The sequence below is a fragment of the Eptesicus fuscus genome, chromosome 20 (assembly GCF_027574615.1).
Source record: "Eptesicus fuscus isolate TK198812 chromosome 20, DD_ASM_mEF_20220401, whole genome shotgun sequence".
Taxonomy (NCBI): domain Eukaryota; kingdom Metazoa; phylum Chordata; class Mammalia; order Chiroptera; family Vespertilionidae; genus Eptesicus; species Eptesicus fuscus.
This window is the reverse complement of record NC_072492.1, coordinates 1,823,949-1,848,407: the sequence shown is the minus strand read 5'-3', so window position 1 is coordinate 1,848,407 and position 24,459 is coordinate 1,823,949. Positions and strand designations below refer to the sequence as shown.

The 24,459-nt window shown below is 54.7% G+C and overlaps 3 protein-coding genes across 4 annotated transcripts in view; 2 read left to right on the top strand and 1 right to left on the bottom strand.

Annotated features, from left to right (window-relative positions):
• SHMT1 (serine hydroxymethyltransferase 1) overlaps positions 1-10,261 on the top strand; it is a 32,082-nt gene extending 21,821 nt beyond the window's left edge. Inside the window, exons 7-13 of the mRNA XM_054709003.1 lie at positions 2,339-2,420; positions 2,898-3,110; positions 4,948-5,064; positions 6,201-6,323; positions 8,341-8,457; positions 9,174-9,284; positions 9,578-10,261. Coding sequence (XP_054564978.1) covers positions 2,339-2,420; positions 2,898-3,110; positions 4,948-5,064; positions 6,201-6,323; positions 8,341-8,457; positions 9,174-9,284; positions 9,578-9,750 — 936 coding nt within the window. The 3' untranslated portion in view covers positions 9,751-10,261. The remainder of the gene's footprint in view (positions 1-2,338; positions 2,421-2,897; positions 3,111-4,947; positions 5,065-6,200; positions 6,324-8,340; positions 8,458-9,173; positions 9,285-9,577) is intronic.
• A 164-nt stretch (positions 10,262-10,425) lies between these two features.
• SMCR8 (SMCR8-C9orf72 complex subunit) lies at positions 10,426-23,109 on the bottom strand. The gene is made up of 2 exons (XM_008156191.3): positions 20,620-23,109; positions 10,426-15,043 (listed from the first exon to the last, which is right to left on the bottom strand). Exons 1-2 carry the CDS (start codon positions 22,974-22,976, stop codon positions 14,590-14,592), a joined length of 2,811 nt encoding a protein of 936 aa, XP_008154413.2. The 5' UTR covers positions 22,977-23,109; the 3' UTR covers positions 10,426-14,589.
• Positions 23,110-23,735: 626 nt separating this feature from the next.
• TOP3A (DNA topoisomerase III alpha) overlaps positions 23,736-24,459 on the top strand; it is a 31,836-nt gene continuing 31,112 nt past the window's right edge. For both annotated transcript variants that reach the window (XM_008156229.3, XM_054709677.1), the window contains exon 1: positions 23,736-24,091. In XM_008156229.3, coding sequence (XP_008154451.2) covers positions 23,912-24,091 — 180 coding nt within the window. In that variant the 5' untranslated portion in view covers positions 23,736-23,911. The remainder of the gene's footprint in view (positions 24,092-24,459) is intronic.

Here is a 24,459-nt window from a genome sequence, read left to right as displayed (position 1 = left end):
AGGAGAGCATGGTGGCAGAGGAGCCGTGGGCTTGTTCTTGACCTTCAAGGGGCCTTTGGGGAGCCTTGTGCTTTTCAGCCCAATGTCTGCTGTTATGGAAGTCTTCCTGGCATTAGCAAGCCTGGGGCTGCACCCCAGTCACCCCACAGCCACCCTCATCTTGGACACGCACTGTGCAGGCTGCAGTCCTGTGGACACACGGAGACCAGCCCGGTGTTGGGCCTGTCGCTGTGGAGTGGCTGGGACCGGGACCCTGGCCAGCTTGGCTGGCTCACCTGCTGGAGGGCAGCTGTGGGCACCGGCCTTGGTGGTCAGGCAGGAGGACACAAACCTGATGGGCCTTCAGCAGCAACTGTTACCCATCAGGCTGCTTTCTGCCCAGCCTTTCAGCACTGCCCCCATGGGACTTCCACACCGGGCACCTCCGCCACGGGCCAGGCGGTCCGTCTCCGGAGAAATCACGTGCACCTGCTGTCACTCTCCCCCGTGACTAAGGAACCTCCTCCCGCTGGGCCTGTGCTAGGAGGGGCCCCTTCCCTCCGGTCCGAGGCCTCCACTCTGCTCTGGCCGCAGGGCAGTTGGTTACATGCCTGTGAATTCTTCCAGGAGCTGTGTTATTGCCGAATTTTCGAAATTTAAAAAAAAAAAAAAAAAACACTTTAAAAATATCCCACAAGTTTCAAAAGCAAAAAGTGCAGGGAGAGAGTAGAAACTGATTTTTTTGGGTAATTATGTCCTCTAAAATTTTTTAGAATGATGTCCATTTTTTTAATGTGGATCAGCCATTGGTTTTTCAGTTAACAGTTTCTTTGCTGAGTTTAGGTAACTAAGAAAGATTCAGCTACATCCTTAAAACAAAAACACAAATGGTCTTTCAGCCTGCTTTCCAGACCAGAACCTTGCGCACACACATCTGTGATTGTGTTGAACTGAAAGCATTTTTTTAATTTGGAAAGGGTGACCACCTAACCCCAAACAAATCCTTCCCTCCACGGGGTGGGACTTTCACGCGAGAACTTTCTCACCACCTCCTCCCCGAGGGCTCCCATGCCCCCCACACCCCTAAGACTTTCCTACAGTAACCCCCTGAGATTTTTAAAAAAATACATTTTTATTGATTTCAGAGAGAGAAAGGGAGAGAGAGAGAGAAACATCCAAGAGAAAGAAACATGGATCGGCTGCCTCCTGCACGCCTCACACTGGGGATCGAGCCCACAACCTGGGCATGTGCCCTGACCGGGAATCAAACCGTGACCTCCTGGTGCATGGGATGACACTCAGCCACTGAGCCACACCGGCCCCTGTGATTATTTTTACTTGCCCTTAGCATAAATGCTTTAACATAACTTCAGTAAATTGAACTTACTAAGAAACGTGTTGCCCAAAAAGAGAAATGTTGTCCTGCCGTCTGCACTCCGTCTGGATTGAATTGGTTTCTGGAGGCCAGTGGTGGCTGCGGTGGCATCCAGCTGACCTCGCGCCACGTGTTAGAAGGCCTCGCTGCCCTGCAGGCCCGCACCGCCCGCAGCGGCCGGTCCCAGCCGGCTCTCCCCCGCCCGCTCTGCTGCCACACTGTCCCTCCCCACGCACAGCCTGCATTCTGTCCCTTTTGAGTGCTTTTACATTTCTCTCGATAATGCTCTGGGTAGCGGTCTTGCACATCTTTTGTTAGATATTTTATGGCTTTTGAAACTAATGATATAATGTTAAAATTTCATTTTCTGATTTTTGCTGCTCATAGATATGAATATAATTGATTTTTTAATTGGCTTTTGATCCTACATCCAGTGACCTCACTAAATGCAGTTACTAGTTCCAGTAGCTTGCTTCTCGAGTCTTGGATTTCCTGGGACCTAGGTATACAAGCGGTGAGGGAAGTCAGCTCTTAGGTGTCCTAATCCCACGACTTCCTCTCTCTGGCCTCCCCGGGCTGGGACTGAAGGAGCTGCTGTGGGCGCTCTGTCTCCTTCCTGAAAGCAGCTGCCTGGGCACCTGCATTGTGCTGCCTGCTGACCTCACTCCTGTTGCTCTCTGCAGGGGCTTTCTAGTTCCTCCTCATCCCGGAGAACCCTGGGGAGGGGCTCACTTTCCCCCAAACCCCTCAGGCCTTCGTGGGTCTGTGAGTGCTACTTGGTTGTCTGCACCACAGAGGCAGGCCAAATGAGGGGTACCCCACCTCACCCTCAAGTCCTGGCCTGGGCATCTTCCTGCCTTCATGGCGGAGAGGAGCAGACAGCTTTGGGCAGGTGGAAGGAGTCTTCTGACCCTTGACGGCCAGTGCAAGTCCCGGGGGGAGAGGCACGGGCCCCTGAGCTTGCGTGTCCGTGGCTTCCCACAGGTGAACCCGGACACTGGCTACATCAACTACGACCAGCTGGAGGAGAACGCCCGCCTCTTCCACCCGAAGCTGATTATCGCAGGTGACGAGCGGGCGGGAAGCCGGGGTGGTAGTTCCCAGTCCCGGGCCTCTGGCAAAGCGGAGACGGGACGCTGCTCCTCACCCCGTCCTGGCTCACTGCTGGGTTCTGCCTGGGATGGCTGAGCTTCTGGGTCTAAGTACATCCTTCTCTCAGGACCGATGTCCACTTTGCCACAATTAGCCCTGGTGGATCGGTCCGAGGCTGTTCCCGGAGAAGCATCTAGGAATGTTCATCGTTGACTAACTGGGGGTGGCGTCCTAGGTGGGGGCTGTCCCCACCCCAGGGCATCGAAGAGGCAGAGATCAGAGTGGCTGCCTTGACACAAGATGCTTTTGGAGAACACCCTTCATTTCTGTTCTCTGATTGTGGAGGGAGAAGGCTCCAGGCTTTCAGATGTGTCGATCCAGAGGCCACTTGTCGCCGGGCCGCAGTGGGCTGCGGATATCTGTGACAGCAGGGTCGCCTTTGCCACCTTAGGAACCAGCTGCTACTCCCGAAACCTGGACTACGCTCGATTGCGGAAGATTGCCGATGACAACGGGGCGTACCTCATGGCCGACATGGCACACATCAGCGGGCTGGTGGCGGCTGGCGTGGTGCCCTCCCCCTTCGAACACTGCCACGTGGTGTCCACCACCACCCACAAGACCCTGCGCGGCTGCCGCGCCGGCATGATCTTCTACAGGCGAGGTGTGCTCCTCGGGCGGCTGTGCGGGAGGCCGGGCTCCCCTCTGGGCGTTCACGTCCACTTACGGGGCCGGGGGAACTGACCCGGGATGCCTTGAAGACGCTGGGATCTGAGAGAGCCACTGAGGGTGATGACAGGCTGCTCGGGGGACCCGGAGAGAAGCCTGCAGCGCAGCTGTCGGACCCGGGAAAGGAGGATGGCATCGTGCCGGGCGGCCTCCTCGTGCGGCGGGTGCCGGAGGGAAAGGAAGACTGCGTGGCTGGCCACGGCCACCAGGGGCCGCCGGCACGGAGTTCTTTTGGTGAATTGCTATGTTTCTTCTAGAGAAAGACTCCCGGTAATCAAGCTGTAAGGCATCGATGTACAAGTCATCAGTAAGGAACTTCTCTCTCCAGCAGTGGGATGCTTCCAGCCCACATGTATGTGGATGCCCCCATATTTTGGGATTCCCACATGTGGGAGAGCCGTGTGGGCCTGTGCAGGGGCCCGGCGTGCGCAGAGAAGCCACCCTCGGGAGGTGGGGTCTCTAACCCCATCAGCAGGTCCTCCCTGGCCCCGCCCGGCGCACCCGTGTGCAGTGGGCGCCTCTGCACCCTGCATTCCTCTCCGTGCGCTGCGGTGCCCGGGGCAGGCAGCCCCCCTCCCGCCTGGCAGGTGTTTGCCCTCCCCGCTGCCTGTTTGTCGGCTCAGCCAGCGGGACAAGTCCTGGCCGTGCCCCAGACTCGCTGCGCCTGGGCCGGCGGTGAACCTCTGCCTCCTCCCTCAGCTCCGGGGCAGGACCAGCAGCGCCGGCCTTGGCTGCTGCGGTGAGGATGCAACGGGTTAAGGTAGGTAAAGTGCTGAGACCGTTCCGGCTCACGAGAAGCTCTCTGGACCAGGCGTCCTCAAACTACGGCCTGCGGGCCACATGCGGGTGTTTTTGCCGTTTTCTTTTTTTACTTCAAAATAAGATATGTTTTGTTATCTTATTTTGTGTGCATAGGAGTTTGTTCATAGTTTTTTTTAAACTAGTCCGGCCCTCCAACGGTCTGAGGGACAGTGAACTGGCCCCCTGTTTAAAAAGTTTGAGGACCCCTGCTCTGGACACATCAGTGTTCTAGTCCTGATTATTAACTCTTCTCCAAAAGGAGCCCTAGTCCCCGTCTGTAGCCACATGAGTCTCGTCTCCTCAGAGTAGGCATCTTGGCAGAACGCTCTCTGGCACTTCTTTGAGGAGATATGCCCAAGGCGTATTCTTTGGGACAGTCTCTGAGGGAAATGTTCATCATTCCATTCCATCTGTGGAAGGGTAGGCTGCCCAGCTGGCAGCCGGCGCCCTCTCTGCCCGCTGGAGGGCTACCAGGCGGGAGGAGGGCTACCTGCCCCGGGCACCGCAGCTCGCGGAGAGGACTGCAGGGTGTGCCGGGCGGGGCCAGGGAGGACCTGCTGATGGGGTTAGAGACCCCACCTCCCGAGGGTGGCTTCTCTGCGGACGCCGGGCCCCTGCACAGGCCCACACGGCTCTCCCACATGTGGGAATCCCAAAATATGGGGGCATCCACATACATGTGGGCTGGAAGCATCCCACTGCTGGAGAGAGAAGTTCCTTACTGATACGATAAACGGGCGCTATGACTTGTACATCGATGCCTTACAGCTTGATTACCGGGAGTCTTTCTCTAGAAGAAACATGGCAATTCACCAAAAGAACTCTGTGCCGGCGGCCCCTGGCGGCCCCTGGTGGCCATGTCATGCAGGTCTCACCTCCAGGAGTAGCGCCCACAGCTCCGCAGTCTGGGTCAGTCCAGGCGGAGAAAACAGCCCATCTGTTTTCCCATTCTGATCTTTTTCTTCATCCAGGAGTGCGCAGCACGGATCCCAAAACCGGCAAAGAGATCCTGTACAACCTGGAGTCGCTCATCAACTCTGCTGTGTTCCCAGGGCTGCAGGGAGGGCCCCACAACCATGCCATTGCTGGTAGGACCTCAAGAAACCCAACCCCGAGCCCTTGAGGGTGTCCCTTCATCCATAGCAGCCCCATGTCGTCAGTCCCACTTCTGTTCACTCGTGGCCCCTAACTCCCCCTCACCTGTCCACCAAAGTCGTGCCAGGACTTCCACACTGGGGAGACACGAGAGGGATGTCCCCGTCTAGGAGATGCTAACAAGGAAGCCCAGGGAATTGGGGACCGTTACGAGGTAGGGACGTGTGTGGCCGCCCTCGGGGAAGCTGAGTCAGGCCAGTCTATGTGGAGCTCTTTAAGAAGCATTGGGGGAGGGATTGGACGGCTGGAAGAAGGCATGGCAAGGACAAAATGCCTCTCCCCTGAGCTGTGGGGGAGGGGCACCTGTGTAGGATCCTAGCACCATTGGCCTTGGGGCCGCACCCGTGGCTCCTGGACCCGGTTCCAGCACCCCCAGCAAGCAGTCCTTGACTGATTCCCTCTCTGTACAAGCGGCTCAGAAACCTGTGACGACCTCAGTTACTCCACTCTCTTCTTTGGAACAAAGCAGTTGCTAGAAGAGCCCAGGACAAAGGTCTAACGCCCGCAAGCTCAGCATCTGTAGTTTGTTCCGCCCTCAGAGGATGGCATCGCCCGCCTCCAGCCACACTGACTGGAGCCTCTGGCGGGACGCAGCACTTGCGTTTCGCATTCTCCTCCATTACTGTGCCCTGCAAACAGCCGCAGGATTGAACACAGGTACCAGAAAAGTCAGGACGTGCAGGTGCACAGGCCTGCACCCTCACCTAGAATCTGATCTGGAAGGGCTGCATGATTTGGCATCAGCGCCCCAGCTTTCAGCGGCATTTTCATACCTGGAGCGTAGAGGACTGCCTGCCAGCTCCGCCTTGCTTAGAACAGCTCTCCTGTGAAACCTTCCCGGCACCAAACCCCCCACCTGGGAGACCGGCTGCCTGAAAAGCACATCCTCAACCAGAAGAGGTCTGGCGGCGTGGCCAGGGCGTTGTAGGGTCAAAAACATGCGTCATTTGGGGGGATGCCATCCACCCCTTTCCGTGACAGCGAAAAACAAGCCTGAACAGAACCAGGTTTTTGAGTCTCAGCCTGTCTTTTGCTCCGTCCTGCCTCCTAACCGCTGTCTCCCCTGCAGGGGTGGCCGTGGCTCTGAAGCAGGCCATGACGCCAGAGTTCCGCGTGTACCAGCACCAGGTGGTGGCCAACTGCAGGGCGCTGGCTGAGGCCCTGAAGGAGCTGGGCTACAAGATAGTAACAGGTACAACTGAGACTTGGTGGCAGCCACTGCCTAGGCTGCGACCCTGCTGCTTCTGACTCGTCCAGGCAGGGCGTGGCTGTAGCAGGGCCCTGGGCTGCGGCTGCCGGGGTTTGAGTCACGGCACCTCCAGAGGTGTTGCTGCGCCCTGGCGGCCTTCCCCTCCTCACACAGGGACAGCTGCCGCCTCTGCTGGGCCAGTGAGGCTTTCTGAAGGAGTCCCTGAGCTCACGGAGAGGCTAGGAACCGTGGTCACGTCCGGTGGGGGGCAGCGCCAGGACCGTGCCCACAGCCATGCCTGGCGTGGCCTGCAGGACTGACCCACTCACCCAAGGGCCACAGTGCAGCAGACCACCTGCCGGGAGGCCAGGGAGTTCAGACACCGCTGTGCCCGCCTTTGCCTTAACTCAGAGATGGTGGCCCTGAGTGAGCTGGACTTGGCGGTGAGGGCTCACTCGGGCCGTGCCCAGTCCCTGCAGGCTCAGAGTCAGGATGGCCATGGGAGCTGGCAGGCAGTGAGCATACTTTGCTACCGAGAAGAAGAGCAGCTTTCTTAGGCTTGCCGGCTGCCGTCTGTGCCAGCAGAGGTGGCCCAGGAAGGTGGGTCCTGGTCCCCTGTGGATGCAGGTGCCACCCCTGCCTGCTGCCTTTACAGGCCCCCGTCTGGTGCGTGGGCTCCCCACCAGGCCTGTGAGCGGCTGAGCTGGGCAAACGCCATGTTCTCAGCCATGTTCTCTGAGAAGCATCTCTCCTTCACTTCCTTTCTTTGCTTTCTCCTCCCTCCTCTAATTCTTCCAGTAAGAAAGCCCCAGGGATCTGTCTGGACCGTGACCTTCAAGGTTCTCTAAGTCACTGTCTCTCAAACGTGGATGTGCATATTAACGCAGGCCTGGGGCGGGCTCCGCCTCCAGCCAGCTCCCAGGTGATGCTGGTCTGGGAGCCAGGCTTGGTTGGCCAAACTCATCTGATACAGGCACCCCCACAGCCCTGCTTTCAGAGCCTCCGGTGAGTCCCCGCCTCCTGAGCTCCCGGCCTGTCCTCACCCCTCACTCCCTCTGCTCTGAAGACGGGGTGCAGGCAGCTGAAGCAGGTCATGGGCACCGTGATGGCAGCCAGCACATCTGGTACCACCCTGCCTGGCGCTGACCAAGCACGATTCACAGGCCCTTATTTAACCCTCACGACAGCCTTGCGTGTTGCTGGTCTCACGTTACAAATGGTCGTCTGCGGTTCCAAATGCTGAGCTGCCCGACTAAAGCCGCACGGCCAGGAAGCGGAGGCTGTGGGCTGTGTCAGGCTGTGGGCTGTGAGGTCCGGAGCTAAGCGCTGACCTGGTTTGTCGGCATCTTTGCAGTCACAGCTGTTGCCCAGGCCCGTGACTTGGTGCTGATGAGAGTTGAAAGTGAAAAGATCCCGGTCTGGGCGCTGGGGCCAGTTGCAGAATGTTCTTGTCGCCTCGACATCTTCATCTGCACCACTCTGCTACGATCAACCTTGCAGGATTAGAGGTCAGATATGACAGGCTAGGAGTGCTGGCGCCCAGCACGTGCTCAGCAGAGGGAGTGGGTACCCATTGTCCCATAAATGGGACCACCACCTGCTGCCTTGGAGGGAGCCTTGAAGATTGGCTTCGGAGACTGTGGGAACTGCCCGAGTGATTTGTCAGCGAAGGCGGAACCCTGAGCGGCACCGAGCGAGCGGCACTCCCAGACAAGCGGAGGCCCTTGCCGGGCAGCCGGTGGCTGGGTCTTTGCAGTGGGCAGGCTGCATGCTCCCCTCAGCCTCAGCCCTCTGCATCGCCAGGCACCCTGCTGACCACTCGGTCCTTCCTGTCCAGCTGTCGGGTCCTGAGCGTCTTTCTTTTGAGGCGAGTAAAGCCTCCCAGGACACACAGTGGGGCTCACTGTCCTGCCCCATCGGCGTTAGCCCCTGTCCTCCCAGCCCACTTCCTAGGAGAGAGAATTCCTCCGCTTGCATTGAGTCACCATCTGCATTCTTCCATGTCCAACTTGGTTTCCAGGTGGTTCTGACAACCATTTGATCCTCGTGGATCTCCGTTCCAAAGGCACAGATGGTGGCCGGGCTGAGAAGGTGCTAGAAGCCTGTTCTATTGCTTGCAACAAGAACACCTGCCCAGGTGAGAATCCTCCTCGGTCTTCTCTTACACCCTTGTCTGCACTTCTGGGCTGTGACAGCTGTGATCATCGGCTCAGATGCTTGGGGGATGCGTGTGCCATGCCAGGTGGGAGCTCAGAGGGGTCCTCCTGGGCTGCCCGCCTGGTTCCAGCCAGGACAGGGCGAGGGGGTGCTGAGGAGGGAGGCGGCTTTTCAGGGAGGGAGGCAGGGTCGCTGGAAAACAGGCTGGCTCTCAGTGGGTTGTTAACAAGGATGGGTGACGCAATCCAAACCCAGAGGCTGGCCTCACTTTTAGGAGCAAAGGCCACGTCACAGAAGGTGACTTTCCTACTGCCTACAGCAGAGCAGTCCATGTGCCGCTGCCTGGGCCTGCTCCTGCCTCTCCTGCGGGAGTCAGTGCCCTGCTCACCCACACTGGCATCTGCAGGCCTCTCCTGCGGGAGTCAGTGCCTGCTCACCCACACTGGCATCTGCAGGCCTCTCCTGCGGGAGTCAGTGCCTGCTCACCCACACTGGCATCTGCAGGCCTCTCCTGCGGGAGTCAGTGCCCTGCTCACCCACACTGGCATCTGCAGGCCTCTCCTGCGGGAGTCAGTGCCCTGCTCACCCACACTGGCATCTGCAGGCCTCTTCTTTTGCCCCAGGGTCCCTTTTCAACCACAGTGGTCAGAGGTGAGTTTGAGTGCGGCCCAAGTACAGAGCCTATTTCTGTTGAAGGTGACAGAAGCGCCCTGCGGCCCAGTGGGCTGCGACTGGGAACCCCAGCACTGACGTCCCGAGGACTTCTGGAAACAGAGTTCCGGAAAGTCGCCCACTTTATTCACAAAGGTAAGGATATCGGTTTGAAAGTCTGACACCTCGTACTGTGTGTATGGAGTCTCTGAACACTGGTGACCCAGCCACTGAGGGACGTTTCTGGGTCAAGGCTGAGTGTTGGGGACAGGAAACAGTAGAAGTCACTTAGCAAACCATTGATCTGAAACATTTGTAACTTGTCCTGCCCACGGAGGGGTGCAAGAGTCATTTCTGGGGTGAACATTAACCCTGTGGCTGTCACCCCCAGCTCGGGTCTTTGGGTCTTTGGGTCTCCGGGTCCGAGGACTCACTTGTGTGCCACACAGGGATAGAGCTGACTCTGCAGGTCCAGAAGGCTGTTGGGGACAAGGCCAGCCTGAAGGAGTTCAAGGAGAAGCTAGCAGGGGATGAGCAGCACCGCGCGGCCACCCGAGCCCTCCGGGAGGAGGTGGAGAGCTTCGCGTCTCTTTTCCCTCTGCCCGGCCTGCCGGACTTCTAGAGCCGCCGCCGGCTGCACCTGCCCCACCGCGGAGCGTCAGGACCAAGGACACTGCCCTTGAGAGAAGCACCACCCCACAAGGACCTGTCAACTTCTGGGTGCTCTCTGAAGAGGTTTCTTTGGGACTTTTCTCATGTTATCTTCACAAATGAAAATCTGCTTAAGCCCCACTGTTAGTAATTCTGGGACAAATTATTAAGGAGTATAAATCTAAATCTCACTTTCTCACAGCTCTATGTTATAGCTATTCTGGAAAAATGAAATCCTATTTAGCCTTCATTCACTGAGTCAGTGGGGTAGGGCAGAGCTATTGGAACGATTCCAGGAGCTTTACTTACCCTTCTCTTAAGAGTTATTGGGCCTCCCCAGGCTCATTGCAGCAACAGAGAAACACCCAAGCTTGTAGCTTATTCCCCGGTGGGACAGCAAAGGGAACTGAACCATGACCTTACAGCTGCAGCGGGAAACCTGACCCTTCTGCTCTGTGCTTTGGCTCAGAATTCTGTCAGACGTGCCCAGGCCGTGGGTTCCGAGTAGCAGCCAGCACGCTGCGGCAGTGGTCTTCGCCTGCAGCTGGGGGGGGGGGAGAGCCTGGGGTACGCAGCCTCCCGGGGAGCGTCAGCCAGGGACCTCGTCCTGCTAGAGAACTCCCTCCTGTGATCAATAAGCCAAATGTCACCTTCCCAAAGAAACTTTATTTTTCATAAAGCTGAAGTGCAAAACATAAATGACCATTTTTAATAATAAGCACAGTCAAATTTTTAACCACAGAATGTCTACAAGAATTACAGCTTTAAAAAATACAACCAATTTTTATATTTCAAAAATAACTCAAATAAATTAATTTCTTAAAAAGTACACTTCTCGTACTGTTTGTTTGGCATTTGCTCTGGTGAACTCTGGTGCAGCCGGACCTGGGAGCCGCTGTCACCCGGGTCTCTGTCACACTCTTGCTCGCCACTGTGATGACTGTGGCTCACGTGCTGGTCAGACTCCCATTCACAGACGTGGACAGAAACATGCGGTAATAAAATACTTTTCAAAAAATAACAAACGAGATTTCCTCACAGACGCTTGTCACTGCAGCCTTACAGGCGGCGTCTCTGCCTGACGTGTGCCGCCCGCCAGCGGCGCCGGGCAGTCGGTGGCTGAGGCTCCCTGTGGTCCCGCCTGGAAGGCACCTGTGGCCTAGCGTCCAGTACGTTGGCGGCTGCTCCAGCGCAGTGGGGACAGCTGCGCAGCCTCTGGGTGAGTGCACGCGGGTACCCTCATCTATGCCTCCATCTGGGAGCTGTTATGCTCCTCAAAGGCTTACCTTTAGGGGCTTGTCTCCTCCCAGCTGAAGGCGAAGGGACATCTCCAAGACCCCTCGGGTAGCCCCAGAAGCCAGGGCTCCCCACCAGCAGCCGAGTTCACTGCTAAGTGCCCGTTCCCTCTCCTGTGTCCTCTTCCCGTGTGTGTAACCACCTCACTAGATGAGGCCATGTTAGGTCAGAGCTCACAGGGAAGGGCTCAGGAAACCTGGTGTGCTCCGGCCTTACCAGCTGAGACCGTTTTTGTGTCTAGTCAGAAGCAGAAACTTGATGCTTTTTCCTTATCTCTTTTAACGATTCCAGTTTTTTTCATTTTAACAGTATTGGAGAAAAATCAGAAAGCTGACCGGTTTGATTCAAAGCACGAACCAAAACACATTCTTCTGAAATAGGAGGTAGCATCTGATTGCTAGCTTGGGGAGTCAGTGCCTCTGAAGGTCCCCCACCCCCGCTGGCCACCAGCTGAGTGCTACCACCTGTGCAGAGATGACGTAGCAGCAGCTGACCTGGGAGTGGCCGGTGCAAATGCAAGATCTTCAAGACCACCCTTGGCCTCCAGACACACGTCACTGACCCGCAACAGGCCTGGCATTTGGGGTAGAAACTATTGGCCTTCCTTGGATTTTGAAATGGGATCTGTTGTTTGTTGGGGGTTGAAGTCTACTATACTTCGAATATATTAATAACCTGAAATAAAGTTAAAAGCTAAATGGGAAATGACAGGTGAGCTACCATGGCCCATTTCCAAATCTGGTGTAATCTGTATAACTTCAGCCATTGCAGTCAATTATGGAAAAGTCACAATTTCTAAACTTCCAAGATCCCACTAAAGGAGCTAGGTCCCTGGGGAAACGCAGGAGGCAGCAGCTCAGGCTGGCGCTGTGACGGTTCAGCCGCGCTCTAACGGGGTTCCTGGAGGTCATTACGTGACTGCAGCACAGGCAGCTCTGTTACCGGGGACTGTGTGGACAAAGGGAAGGGAGGCAGGGAACAGGAAGTAAAGAAAACTCCGTTTCAGTGCCTGGGCCTTCGTGGGACTAAAGAATTACTAAGGGGCACCAATGTCCTTGATTGTCTGGGAAGTGTTTATAAATGTCTTATTGACACTGGCCTATACTACAGGACAACATCAAATCAAAATTCTTGAAGAAATGATCAGTCCGGTGCATAGAGCTCCCCATCATTACCACTTATAGCTGCATCCGGTAGGTCCCAGTTCAGCCTCAACTGCCTCTGCCCAAGCTGCCCAGCCCAAGTGCCACTTTCATCCCTTTGAAAAGAAACACACTGGGCATCAGGCAATCCTTGGAAACTGTCACCCTGAAAAGTTATATTTTAACCCAAATTTAAATCCCAGAGTTCACCCTCTCCTCAGCGAGGCCAGTGCGCTGCCCCGTGGGCTCTGGCCCGCCTGGTCCTGTTCACAGCCACTGGCCTTGCCTTAGTCCTCAGGGCCTTCGGGACTGTCCCTGAGGCCAAGCTTCTGAGCAAACACCCCCAAAGTGGACATCTCTGGCAGACGTGGCTGTCGGCTTCTAGAAGGCCAAGTTTCACCTGCCTGTATCAGTTTCCACTGAGAACAGTGGTAACCGCAGAGTCCGTGTCGTGTGAAACAGGAACGGAACACCAGTGGTGGTGCCAGTGATCACCTTCCATCTTGTCACTGGGACCCTACAGACCTTTCTTCCCTTGGAGGTAAAATGGCACCAACTCATGTTCCTGGAGGCCTAAGCAGACAGCAGTTAGCCACCCAGTTAGAAAACAGCAGCATCCTGAACAGGAGAGAGGGGAGACGGTAACAGGCAGGGAGCTCACGGAGAGAAGCAGGCTTCCTGTGCAGCCTTCCCGCTGGCCAACACTTCACCTGTCAAAGCTACCGGCAGCCCCTGGAGAGCCGTCTTGTGTGTGAACACGCAACAGCCAGAGGTACAAGGAAACCAACAAGTGTAAGCAACACCATTTACCACCAAAGTTCTCAGTCACGGCCTCAGGAGCAAAATCACACCCAAAGCCAGCCACAGAGAAGGCCTTCCTCTTTTCTGGAGGAAATCCCGCCCTGACAGGAATGGGGACTCTGACCAGAAACTGCTGGGTGGGAGCCAACGGGCCGTCTCCTGCGCAGAGGACCTGGGCGAGGAAGGGACCAAAGGAGTGCTGGGACGCAAACCCTCCTTAGTCACGAGGTCTCTGCCTCTCCTCTGGGACTTCGATGCTGTGCCCGAAGCCGACAGGCAGACCAGGTCCAGCACACGGGCACGGCCCCCGTGGATACGCGCCCGCGTCCAGGAGCACCACTTGTCACTGGCTCAAGGTTGTTTTATCACAACTTTGTGGGAACAAATTAAAGAGCAGTAATACCAAGAGTTCTCCCTACTTAGGGGGAAAACAGCTTCAACAAAAAGGTATAAAATTCTCAAGGTTGCAGGAAACCCTCCATCTACATACAACTGTAAGAAGCAAGTGGCAACTCTAAGAAGCTCAGGGAGGTTGTGGTGGGTGGACCTGGGCACATCTCCTGAGAAGGTGGGAGAGTCACACATGGGCAGAAGTAAGCTGCCGTGAAGTGCCCACACGCCAGGCCTGTGCAACCTGGCAGGCAGGTCCATGAAGACAGCCGCACAAGACAGCTGTCCTCTTTCCTGGAGGAAATCCCGGCCCCGAACCTGGGCTGTCCACCCACACCAGCCAGCTGAACAGAACTCTGCTGTCCCGTGCTGGAGACCCCACGAGAGGTAGTGAAGTGGTTGCAAGGGCTTGCTTTGGGTGAGAGAACAGTGCTGACTCACTCTGGCCAAAAATGCTGCTGGGCCAGGCCCCAGCGAGCCTTCATGGACCCTCCACCTCAAAGAGCAGTTCCCACTGACAACTGGGGACCAGTGACACTCCACTCTCTCCTGCTGGCCTGTGGGAACGATGTGCAAGGTGAGGGAGTGAGGGTGGGACAGGGAGCTGCTCCCTCTCCCTGCAGCACTGGGGCCTGGAGGCTGACATTGTCCACCTCCCCGCGGGGCAGAGCTTTCTCCCTCCCCCTCACTCAGGGGCCTCCCCTGGGAAGACAGGCCCTGGGAGGCCATTCAGTTGGGGTTTGAATGAGACAACGGATATTCACCCTCTTGTTTTCCACAAAATCATTCCAGTTAACAAGCTGTTTCACTTGATTTTGCCACTCAAGGGTTCAGTGAAGATGAGCGTGGCCACATGTTCTTCCCATCATGGCTTTGCCTTCCTGCCCCTCATCCGACCCCACTGAGGCTTTCCTCCGCCCTGGCTACCAGTCCTTGGGAGGCCAAGAGTTCCCTCCAGGTCCATCCTTACCAGGGAGACAAGAGAGCTGCTACTGTCCTGGATGCTTTCAGAGAGCCAGGCTCCTCCTCCTGGCCAAGTCCAACTTGCAAGTTGCCTGAGCCACCTTGGTTTCCTTCCCACCTATGACACCAGAAGTCTAAACCGCTCAGAGGACTGCTTGGTAATGTCCTGCCAACCCTTCTCTTCCCTGTGCCCTGAGTCACAGTGGCTGGAACTGACCTCAGATTTTGTACAAAAAACTGGGGACATAGTCAAACCTGAGCAGGGGCTGGCTGGTCCCGGGAGACTCCTGCATATAGTGCAGCTTCAGCAGCTCAGCCAGGTACTGGACCACCTTGACATCTTCATTCACCAGACCCAGATTCAGCTTCAGAAAGCTTGCCTGCCGGCTGGCAACCAACTCCTCTATCTCCTTGTTGTGGGCAGGCAGGTGCAGGTGGTGGCAGAAGGTGTAGAGGAAGGCCTTGGAGCAGAGCTGGGTGAGCATGCTCTGGACGTGCAGGTAGTAGGTGCTGCCCCGCTTGATTTGAGTACGGTGGTCTGCCAGCCGGGGCACAAGGGTGCCTCTGTAAAGGGGGCAGCGTAGGGTTTTGTTGTCCAGGTCCAGGATGCTTGTGTAGCGGCTGTAGCGGCTCAGAACGTGAAGGGTGCTGGCACTGGCAGGGGATGCCACTCTGAAACACATAGGCCAAGGTCAGGAGGAAGGGCAAGGGCCAGGAAGATGGAGGCGAACACTTGGGAGTGGGGCTTCCTGTCTCTAGGCCAGCTCCCACCCGGCCAGCACTCACTGGCTTTCTGGAAGGCAAATCTGCTCATCATGATCTTCAAAGGGCTCCTCACCACCCTCATGAAGTTCAAATGCCTTGGCATGGTCCACAAGTTCCTGTGTGACCTGCTGCCCTCTGAGGCTTCATCGGTTACTAACCCAAAGACTTAACCATGCCAAGCTTTCCATGGGGCCTCAGAATCACAGCCTATTTGCTCTGCCTGGATACCCTTCCCTCCCTTCTGTACATGGCTTATGCCAATGTCAACCTTCTCCAGCCTTCCCTGATCCCCTCCTCTGCTTTTTTGCTATGACCTTGGTCAAGTTCCTTAACCTGAGACTTAATTGTAAGACAGAGATAATAGTTCCTACCTCTTGGGGTCACTGGAGACAAAACGAGTTGTGCTCAGAATGCCTGACCCTGACTGCTGTGAGAGCTGTCTTCTTGTCCTGCCCACTGGACAAGTTTTTGCAGACCCAGGACTGTCCCTGGTTCGGCCTCTTGCTCCCACTGCCTTGCACATCAGGGTTAGGCAGGCAGGGTTTGCTCAGTGAGGGAAGTCGGAGCGGTCAGTCTTAGTAAGCAGCTCCTTAAAACCCCCCTTTACATCCGTTTTTCCCTGTAGTCTGGCAAATGGCTGACCAGGTTTCAGACTGACAGACTCTGGAATTTAGGGCTTGTATTAGACCCAAGATGGTGTGTAAAATGGACTGACAGTCACTTGGGACCAAGGTAATCTCATAATTTTCCCTCCTGAATGTTGTCATCTTGTATAATTAACAATCACTTACTGAGCATCTGTTATATTCCAGGTAGTGACCCAGGGGCAGAGCAGGTGGCGAATGAGCCCGCTTTGGTTGGAAAGAAAAGCCAAGTACACCGAGTGAAGGGGAGTGTGTCTCAGCCTCCACAGGAGACCCCGGGCCAGAAGGTTCTGGAGGAGTGGCTTTGGAACTGGGCCTTGAAATAAAGGCGGGCCTTGGGATCTGTGGAAGGCATTCAGACCAAAGATGGCCAAGGGGGCCAGGCCATGAGCCAAACACCTCCTCCGGCTTGGCACATCCTGCCCACCAAGGCACTGCTGCAGCAGCACAGCCAGGCCTCACTCATCTTGGCCCTCCATTCCAGCCACCTATCTCGATCACACTGGCCTCAGGCCCAGCCTCTCCCAGGAAAGCTCAGACGCCCCCACCCAGTCCCACCTACGGCAGCACCACTTCTTTTCGAAGATGCTGCTCCTTCTAACTCTTCCTCCATTTTTGCTTCCCTCAAAACTCCTTATCAGGAGGCCAGACGACATGGGAAGAAGCCAGTTCCAGCTTGTCCCTCAGCTGTACAGCAGAGGCACCTGAGCGCCTCACACTTCACTTCCCACACCTGTGTGGGCTCATTATGGTCTATTCCAAAGCCAGGGAGGCAATCTCTACAGACAAGGACACTGAGGCCCAGAGAGGGGCCATCACTTGTCCAAGATCTCCTAGTTAGAAAGTGGCTGAACCAGGACTCAACTCAGGGCCCCTGACCCACCCTAGCACTGTTTCCCTCCAGAACTAAGCTGTTTTTCACATGGCCCAGGGCTTGTTACTACTGCCTACTAAACAATACAATAACCTCTGCTTTTGACTTAAAATAATGGGAGACTAATTTGATTGTGTGTCTATATCCTGTATCCACTCTGCAGACAGTCAGGGCCTACCTTAGAAGGAAAATAAAATCAAACCGCCAAGGACATTGGCAGTTCTGGGGTGAGTCCTTAAGAACAGTTCATCATCTGAGCTGGTTTTAGCTGGAGGCAAAGCACCTGAGTGACTCTCCTGAGTCACACAATTGTAATTCCAGATTAATTTAGCACACGGGACCAATCCCCTCCACAGCTGAGCACCCCATAGATGGGAACCTCGTGACCACACAAAGACACCTCTTCTACTCATACTCTTTAATGCTGACCCTCAGATGGGTCTCAATCCGCCTGTTTCAACGTTGGGTCTGCCTATGGGGGTGACTCACCATCCATCCACAACTCCAAGCACTTTTGAGGGCTGCCAAGCACGACACTAGAGCTGTTCACACATAGATGTGCCTGCCTCCAGCTCCATGTGGGGACTACTCTAAGCCCCATTTACAGACAGGATCAACAAGTTTTGTTCAGGGAATGAGTGACATGACTGGTCCAAATTCACACAGCTAGTAGTGTTGACACCAGGAGCTGAACTCGAAACACACACTGCCTTCCTCTAACAGCCATGAAGCACAACTCCATGGGTTTTCATCTCTTGATACTTTCACACTCTACTGTTCACCTCTCAGAATTATTTCGGGTGATTTGTAGCAAATCCAGTCCCCACTCCATTTCTAGTCCCTCAGTTGATCATCCAGTGACAAGTCCCCTAGGGAACAAGACCTCCAGCCCATCTACCCTTCATGCCTGAGCAGGACCCCCTGGAGGCAGATGCTCCCAATTCCCAGCAGGTGTGCACACTCAGGTCAGCAAGAGAGCTTCACAGAAGTAATCATTGCCCCACTTGGGATTCTTGAAAAGAACTCAACGGCCACTTCCGACAGGACTCTCACTTTCGCCAAGGGCTGCTTCAAGGCTCTGAAGTCTGGCAGTGTGGGCCACACTCAGTCCCTGGCCTGCCTTCTTATTCAGGATGGGATAGACCATAAGGAATCTACAGAGGAGGCCTCCCGGATCAGGCACAGATCAGATGTGATGGGCCTTCCGACCTCTGCAATCACAAGGCAAGCCTCAGAGAGGCCAAGCTGACAGCGGTGACAGAGCTGGGGCTAAAGTGAGGGTTGACTGGGAAGGGCATGCTCGCCCTGACACAGCTGCCGACTCACCTTATAATTCTGGCACTGGGCACAGTAGCTGGCACATAGCCCTCAATAAGTGCTTGGCAAATGATATTCAGTGATCCAACCCTTTTCTTTTCTCAGGAGGGAACAAAGCCTCGAGAGGAGTAATTTGCCCAGGTGCCCACGGTGGATGGACAATGAGAGGGACGCCACAGGACTCAGACCACCTCACACCTCCTCCACTCCAGGGCGCCAAATATACTGCCCACCTGCCACCTACCCTCTCCTGCACCACAGAAACATCATTAATAGATGACAGCAGGATTTCCAATGCAGCCCAACCTAGGCCTGAGTCCTCCCAACAGAGCACTTCAATCAGGTACGCAGTAGAATGGAGCTGATGTAAGAAATGAACCTCTTGCCCTAACCGGTTTGGCTCAGTGGATAGAGCGTCGGCCTGCGAAATGAAGGGTCCCAGGTTTGATTCCGGTCAAGGGCATGTTCCTTGGTTGCGGGCACATCCCCAGTAGGGGTGTGCAGGAGGCAGGTTGACTGATGATTCTCTCTCATTGATGTTTCTAACTCTCTATCCCTCTTCCTTTCTCTCTGTAAAAAAATCAATAAAATATATATTTTTGAAAAAAAAAAGAAATGAACCTCTTTTGCCATCCTGGCACATTCCAAGAAGGGAATTTAAGGGAAAGCCTCCAGAAAGGGCAAGACCATCTTGAGCCTGGTCCTTAATAAGCCAGCTGATGTTGATAGATTGATATATGTTTTAGATGCTCCATCTTTTGAAGTAAAAATGTCAAAATTGAAGGGTTAGGGTGAAGGGCTTGAGTCGGAGAACAGAAGATGTGTATGTGGGTGCATATGGGGAATACCAGCTCATCATTCCACCAAGAACAGTAGCAAACACAATCCCTGAAAAGCCCTTACCTTCTTGGGACAGAAGGGTTAATCCGAAGAGCACAGAGGTGCCACCAGCAGAGGGTGAGGATGCTGGGAGGCACGACAAAGCCTGCCAGGGCAGTCAGTGCCATCATCTAACCTACTGACCCTCAGATTCTGCATCTGTAAGCAAAGACTTTGATGGTTTCCTATGATGCCCAAGGATTGAGCTTGTCCAGGTGTCACAGGCACATCACACCACGTCCCATGATGTCACTCTTCCCCAACAAGGGCAAGTTCACCCTCCGGTCATTCAAAGACCCCAGGCCTTCTCCAGTCTCCCTTTTCCCTTCCCATCTGTCACTAAATTATGCTGTTTTCTTAGAACACACAAAACACCCACTGTTAGAACTCTTATCTCTCTGTATGGCAAGTGGTCATTGTCTGCCCTCTCTCCTAAACTACAAAATTTTCCAGAGCAATGGCCTTGCTCGGGTACCTCCAGCTGATATCACAGCACCTGCCAGAATGGCTTGTGTGTTCTCAACAAGTGAGTCAAGTCATGACATGGAAGTGGTATTTACTTGAATACCACCACGATGACTCTGAGGAAAGCCTAATGCAGCCAGGGGTTAGTTAAGTCCAGGTGACGTCATTAAGAAGTGTGGACACAAGGAGACGGGATGGTGACCTCACAGGTATTAGGAACCCACGTAAAGGGGAAGTCAGAAAATCAGAACCATGGTGGCTGACTGCAGTATGGAAATTTTTGCTCTTCCCATGTGTCAGCAGGGGCTCTGATGATCACCTTGCTCAAAACCTTTGTTTTACAGATGAGCAAAGTGGGGTGCAGAGAAGGGACTGAGGAAACTGAACACAGTGCATACACTGAAGGAGAGTCTCCTGAGTCAGACATTTGTCCAGCAGTATTTGGAAAAACAAAAAGAACCTATTAAAGCACAAGGAAATGAAATAGAAAGCATTCAGAGAGGGAGAATAAATTGGCTTTTGCATTTCCTTATTAAGACAGCCTTCAAATGCAAACAGGACAGTGGAGTGAAAGCCACTGGAGCCCTCTGATGTCCCTCTCAGCAGTCAGTGATGGCTGCCCTCCTATTACCACAGCCCTTTCTCAGATGCAGATCTCATTAGTCATTTACACCATAGTGTGAATCTGAAGATAAACAAGGACCCGAGATCTAGAAAACCAGTCTTTCCCAGGCCAACTGAGTAAGAATCTCTGGAAGTGGAGCCCAGGAATTGTGATTTTTAAAATTCTCCCAGAAGCCCGGCCAGTGTGGCTCAGTGGTTGAGCGTCAATCTATGATCCAGAGGTCATGGTTCGATTCCCAGTCTGCACACATGCCCAGCTTGCAGGCACGATCCCAGTGGGGGTCGTGCAGGAGGCAGCCAATTGAGATTCTCTCTCACTGCTGATGTTTCTCTCTCTCTCTCTCTCCCCTCTCCCTTCCTCTCTGAAATCAATAAAAACATGTCTTAAAATAAATAAAATGAAATCCTCCCATAATTCTGGCACAACTGGGTACAATCCAGGACTGGCAACCACTTAGGAACTACAATCCCTTCATGTGACTAATAAAAAAGGAAACAGAAGACCAGAAGGGGAATGAGTTGCCAAAAGTAATGGTGAGTTAGTGCTGGCCCAGACTGGAAGCCAGGGCTCCTGATTCTGGGTCCACCACACCAACTTTTAGCCTCACCCAGAGGCATGTGCATTTGAAGCCTCATCTCTAACTGGACAGGTCCCTTCCCCACTACCTGTAACCAATTACCTCTGCAGGCCAATAAGCTTCCACTTCTGAAAATCCGTAATGTGCAAAGGGGAGGAGACCCAGTGCTTCACGGGTTTGGCATAGCAGCTGTAGTTGGGGACGAAGATGGACAATGCTGTCACAAGCTTCCTGACTATGGCCTCGTCCTCCCCCAGGACCACAAGCGTCCTCCCACTGAGCAGGGAGTAGATGGCTGGGTGGGCAAAGGGGTACTGGCGGATGAATTTTAAGGCATTCTGGCCAGCCCTCTTTTTATGCCTCTCAAAAGAGGGGCCAGTGGGATGAGCAGATGAGGGAGTCCTGTCCAAGCTGGTGGAGGCTACACTGCTCACATAGCTGGTGGTGTCCGAGTAGTTGTCCAGGCTGATCTTACTGATATCCCTGCTAGCCAGCAGTTGGCCTGGGTCCAGCTCATAAGCAGGGAAGCCTTCAGAACTGTTGTCTCGGGAAGAAGGGTTGGCATTTTCCACTGCAAAGTCCACACAGAACCCCTGGTCCTTCTGCCTGTAGCGTTGTGGTGGGATGCTCACTACTCCATCCTCGTCAGAGAGTGTGTGGACTGGAGTGGTGAGTGGCACCAACAGGCTGTCACTCTCCTTCCCAATGCAGCAGGAGTCTGCTTGTAATGAAGTGTTTTCTAAACTGCCCTCCTCTGGCTCATCCAGCTTGGTTAGGCTGATGCTTGCCTGGAAGTGGATGGCTCCCTCATTGTCATCTGCATATGATTCTTCTTCATTAATAGCACTTGGGTAGCTGGCCTTAAAGTCATCAGGGATGAGGGCCTCAGAGGGGCAGGTGCTGAGGACTTCAATACTGTCCTCACTGATGGTCCTATGGCTGGCTGCTTTGCTCCGGATCACCTGGGGGCTCAGTGGCACCATGAGGCTGGCCTGACTGTCAGACTTCGACAGCACAGAGGTGGACTTCTCCGTGCCTAGAACCTCAATGCTTTCACCACTGCTGATACTCCCTTTCATATCCATATCCAAGTAGTCTAAGTTTCCCTGGAGATCAAAACTGCTCATTTCTGCCACCTCCACTTCCTTACAGTCCTCACCTCCAAACTCCTGCTCCATCTTGATCAGCACAGACTCCACACTGGACTTGTAAGAGCCAACACTAATTAATACTTGAGGAATTGGGCATTCTTCTAGAGATCTGGAAGGTGGCCTGTCTTGACTGGGCTTAGGGGGTATGATTTCTTGTTTCTCTACCATCCTATCATCATCTGCAAAGTCTTCAAAGAGAAAGTTTGTTATGTGCTGTTGCTTTAGTAGTGCTCTGTCAATCTGGCTCGTCAGGAGATAGCACAGGTCTCCTCTGAACATGTGCTCAATGTGGCTGAGCTGAGCCAGGGTCTTGGTGAAATACTCAGTGTCACAGAGCTCTTCCAAGGTCTTCAACTTCTTGTCAAAACACTTGGTGGACTTTGCTTTGATGAGTTTTGGGGTGTAGGCAGGTCTGCAGGTGTAAAGGTCTGTGTCAGCATACTCATCAAGGTTAGAAGTAGTGGGTGCCTGGTCAGGCTGATCCTGAGCATGCTCCATCTCCCCAGAACACAAATCAGACCCCTTCAACTTCCGATGAGGGTATGAGTGGATCTGCTTCAGGAGGTCTTGATGTTCAATGATGGATTTCTCTACACTAGCCAGTTCATTGGCTTTCTCAATTGCCTGAGATGAGTAAAAGCCCTTGTCATTGGCTTTCTTCTGGATCTCCGTTTCAGTGTGCAGCACTGTCCTAGTGTAATCCAAGTCTTTCAGCTTTTTTTCAAGTTCCACAGCAAAGGCCTTCCTGTTGCCTGTCTTCAAGTACTCTGAAGCTTTGGAAAATTCAGCTGAAAGCTCCTGGAACTGCTGCATGATTTTGTGCTGGTCTGCTGAGATATAAGCCATGCAAAAGGGCCTCACAAAGCCACGGGCCTCCAGGTCATACAGCGTGAGGTGGTGCACATAAGCAAAGGCTCCCTCTTTGGAGTCTCCCAGCACCACCTTGGAGTCCTCCACGAAGTTCAGCTTGGGATAGGCAGAACCAGGAGGATGGCCCACGAAGGAAGCCTGGTAATCCACAGACATGATCCGTAAGGAGAAGTAATTGAGATCAAAAGTACCGAAAACTTTGGTATCATTGGGGATGGTCAGCAAGGGCTGGGGTCCCACCTGCTCCGAGAACTCGGAAATAAGGATGAAGTCCCGAGAGAACTTGGCCCCGGACAGTTTGGACCATGGGTTAGCTCCCTGGCTTGTGAAGGGGAAGAGCGGCACCGAGTACTCTTCTGGCAGGGCCGGCTCATTGTAAGGCTCCTCCTCATACTCGTCCTCTTTGGTGAAGGCCACCACGTCAGGGGCGCTGATCATATTTCCAGATATGCAGAGAGAACATTGAGAGGAAGCGAGAAAGAAGCTGGGGTAATCAACGCGGGGAAGCCAGGCCTCTGCAAGAGGAAGCAGTCTTCGTCGCCTTCGCTGCGCCCTTAGGGGTACTTGCCCGCCTCTCACACACCCGAGAACTCAAACTCCCGCAGCCCCTCAGAGGTGTATCCCCTCCAGGGCCCTCCGGGCTTCATGAACTCCGCAGGTCCAGAAGTCAGGGAGGCCGGCTACCCTCCTCCTCTGGCAAGCGCGGCCGGCGCAGAGCACCTGCAGCGAGGTCACCGGACTTCCCCGAACCCACCGGTGGTAGCAACAGCCCCGGACCTGACCTGGTACCTAACGTGGGCTACCGGCTGCCGCATGGACCAGTCAAGCGTTTGTCGCCCCCACGACCCGAGGGCAGAAACGGTCCCCGCTCCTGGGACGCCACAACCCAAAGACAGCTACAGTGGCGCCGCCATCTTGGTATCACATGACTCGCGGTCTTGGCGCCGCGTGACCCGGAAACGTTCGCGTAGATTTCCGAGCAAGAGCGAAAAAGATTGTGACCGAGAGGCTCGGGGCGGGACTGTGGAGCAAAGACCAATCGATTAACTAACACTGTCAGGAAAGAAAGGAAATGATGCGGGGAAGCGGAAATGTGTTGGGACCAGGGATCCGGGAGCGCGGGGCAGTGTGGGAGTTGTAGTTCGCGGTGCTATGGACTGGCGCCTGGCGGAAGTGGCTGGAGAAGGCGGGCGGAAGCGGACGCGGCGGGTGGAGAGGAGAAGGCCAAGTGGCCGCAGCCCCGAAGCCGGGTGGGCTTGTGGGAGGAGACCGGGCTGCAGCCCAGCGCTGGCGGCTCTCGTAGGCTCTGGTTCCCTTAGGGTGGGCGCGGGGTGACCCTCACCTCTGTTCCACAGCATGTGCGGGCACCCGGGATGATCTTCCCCGTCTCCCGCTGCGCGCTCCGGTGTCTGCATCGGCCCGGAGGCCGGACCTTTCCCACCTCCGCCATGGAGGTGGCCTTCCGAGGCGTGCGGAAAGTCCTCTGTGTGGCGGAGAAAAACGACGCGGCCAAGGGGATCGCCGACCTGCTGTCCAAGGGTCGCATGAGGCGGGTAAGGGGCGCATTTCCCATCGGCTGTACTTGGTGGGGCCCGGGAAGCGGGACATCTTGGTGGGTACGGGGAATAGGGATGAAGGCGACTTCTCTCCCACCTGTGGGTCTTCTCTGTCTCCCCAGACCATTGCAATGGCCTCCTGCCTTCTCTTAGGACTGATGGGCATTTAAAAATGTAGTTAAGAGGTTCCACTCATCTGCTTTAAAACCTTGGATCTTCCTTGCCAACAGCAGTGGTTGCCAAACGTGTCTGATCCTCAAAACCACCTGGGGCAGTGGCTCTTCGGTGGACCTGGAGTGAGACTAGGGTAATCTGTATTTCAACATTTTTCCCTCCGGGTCCTAAAACTCGGTTAAGTTGGGAAG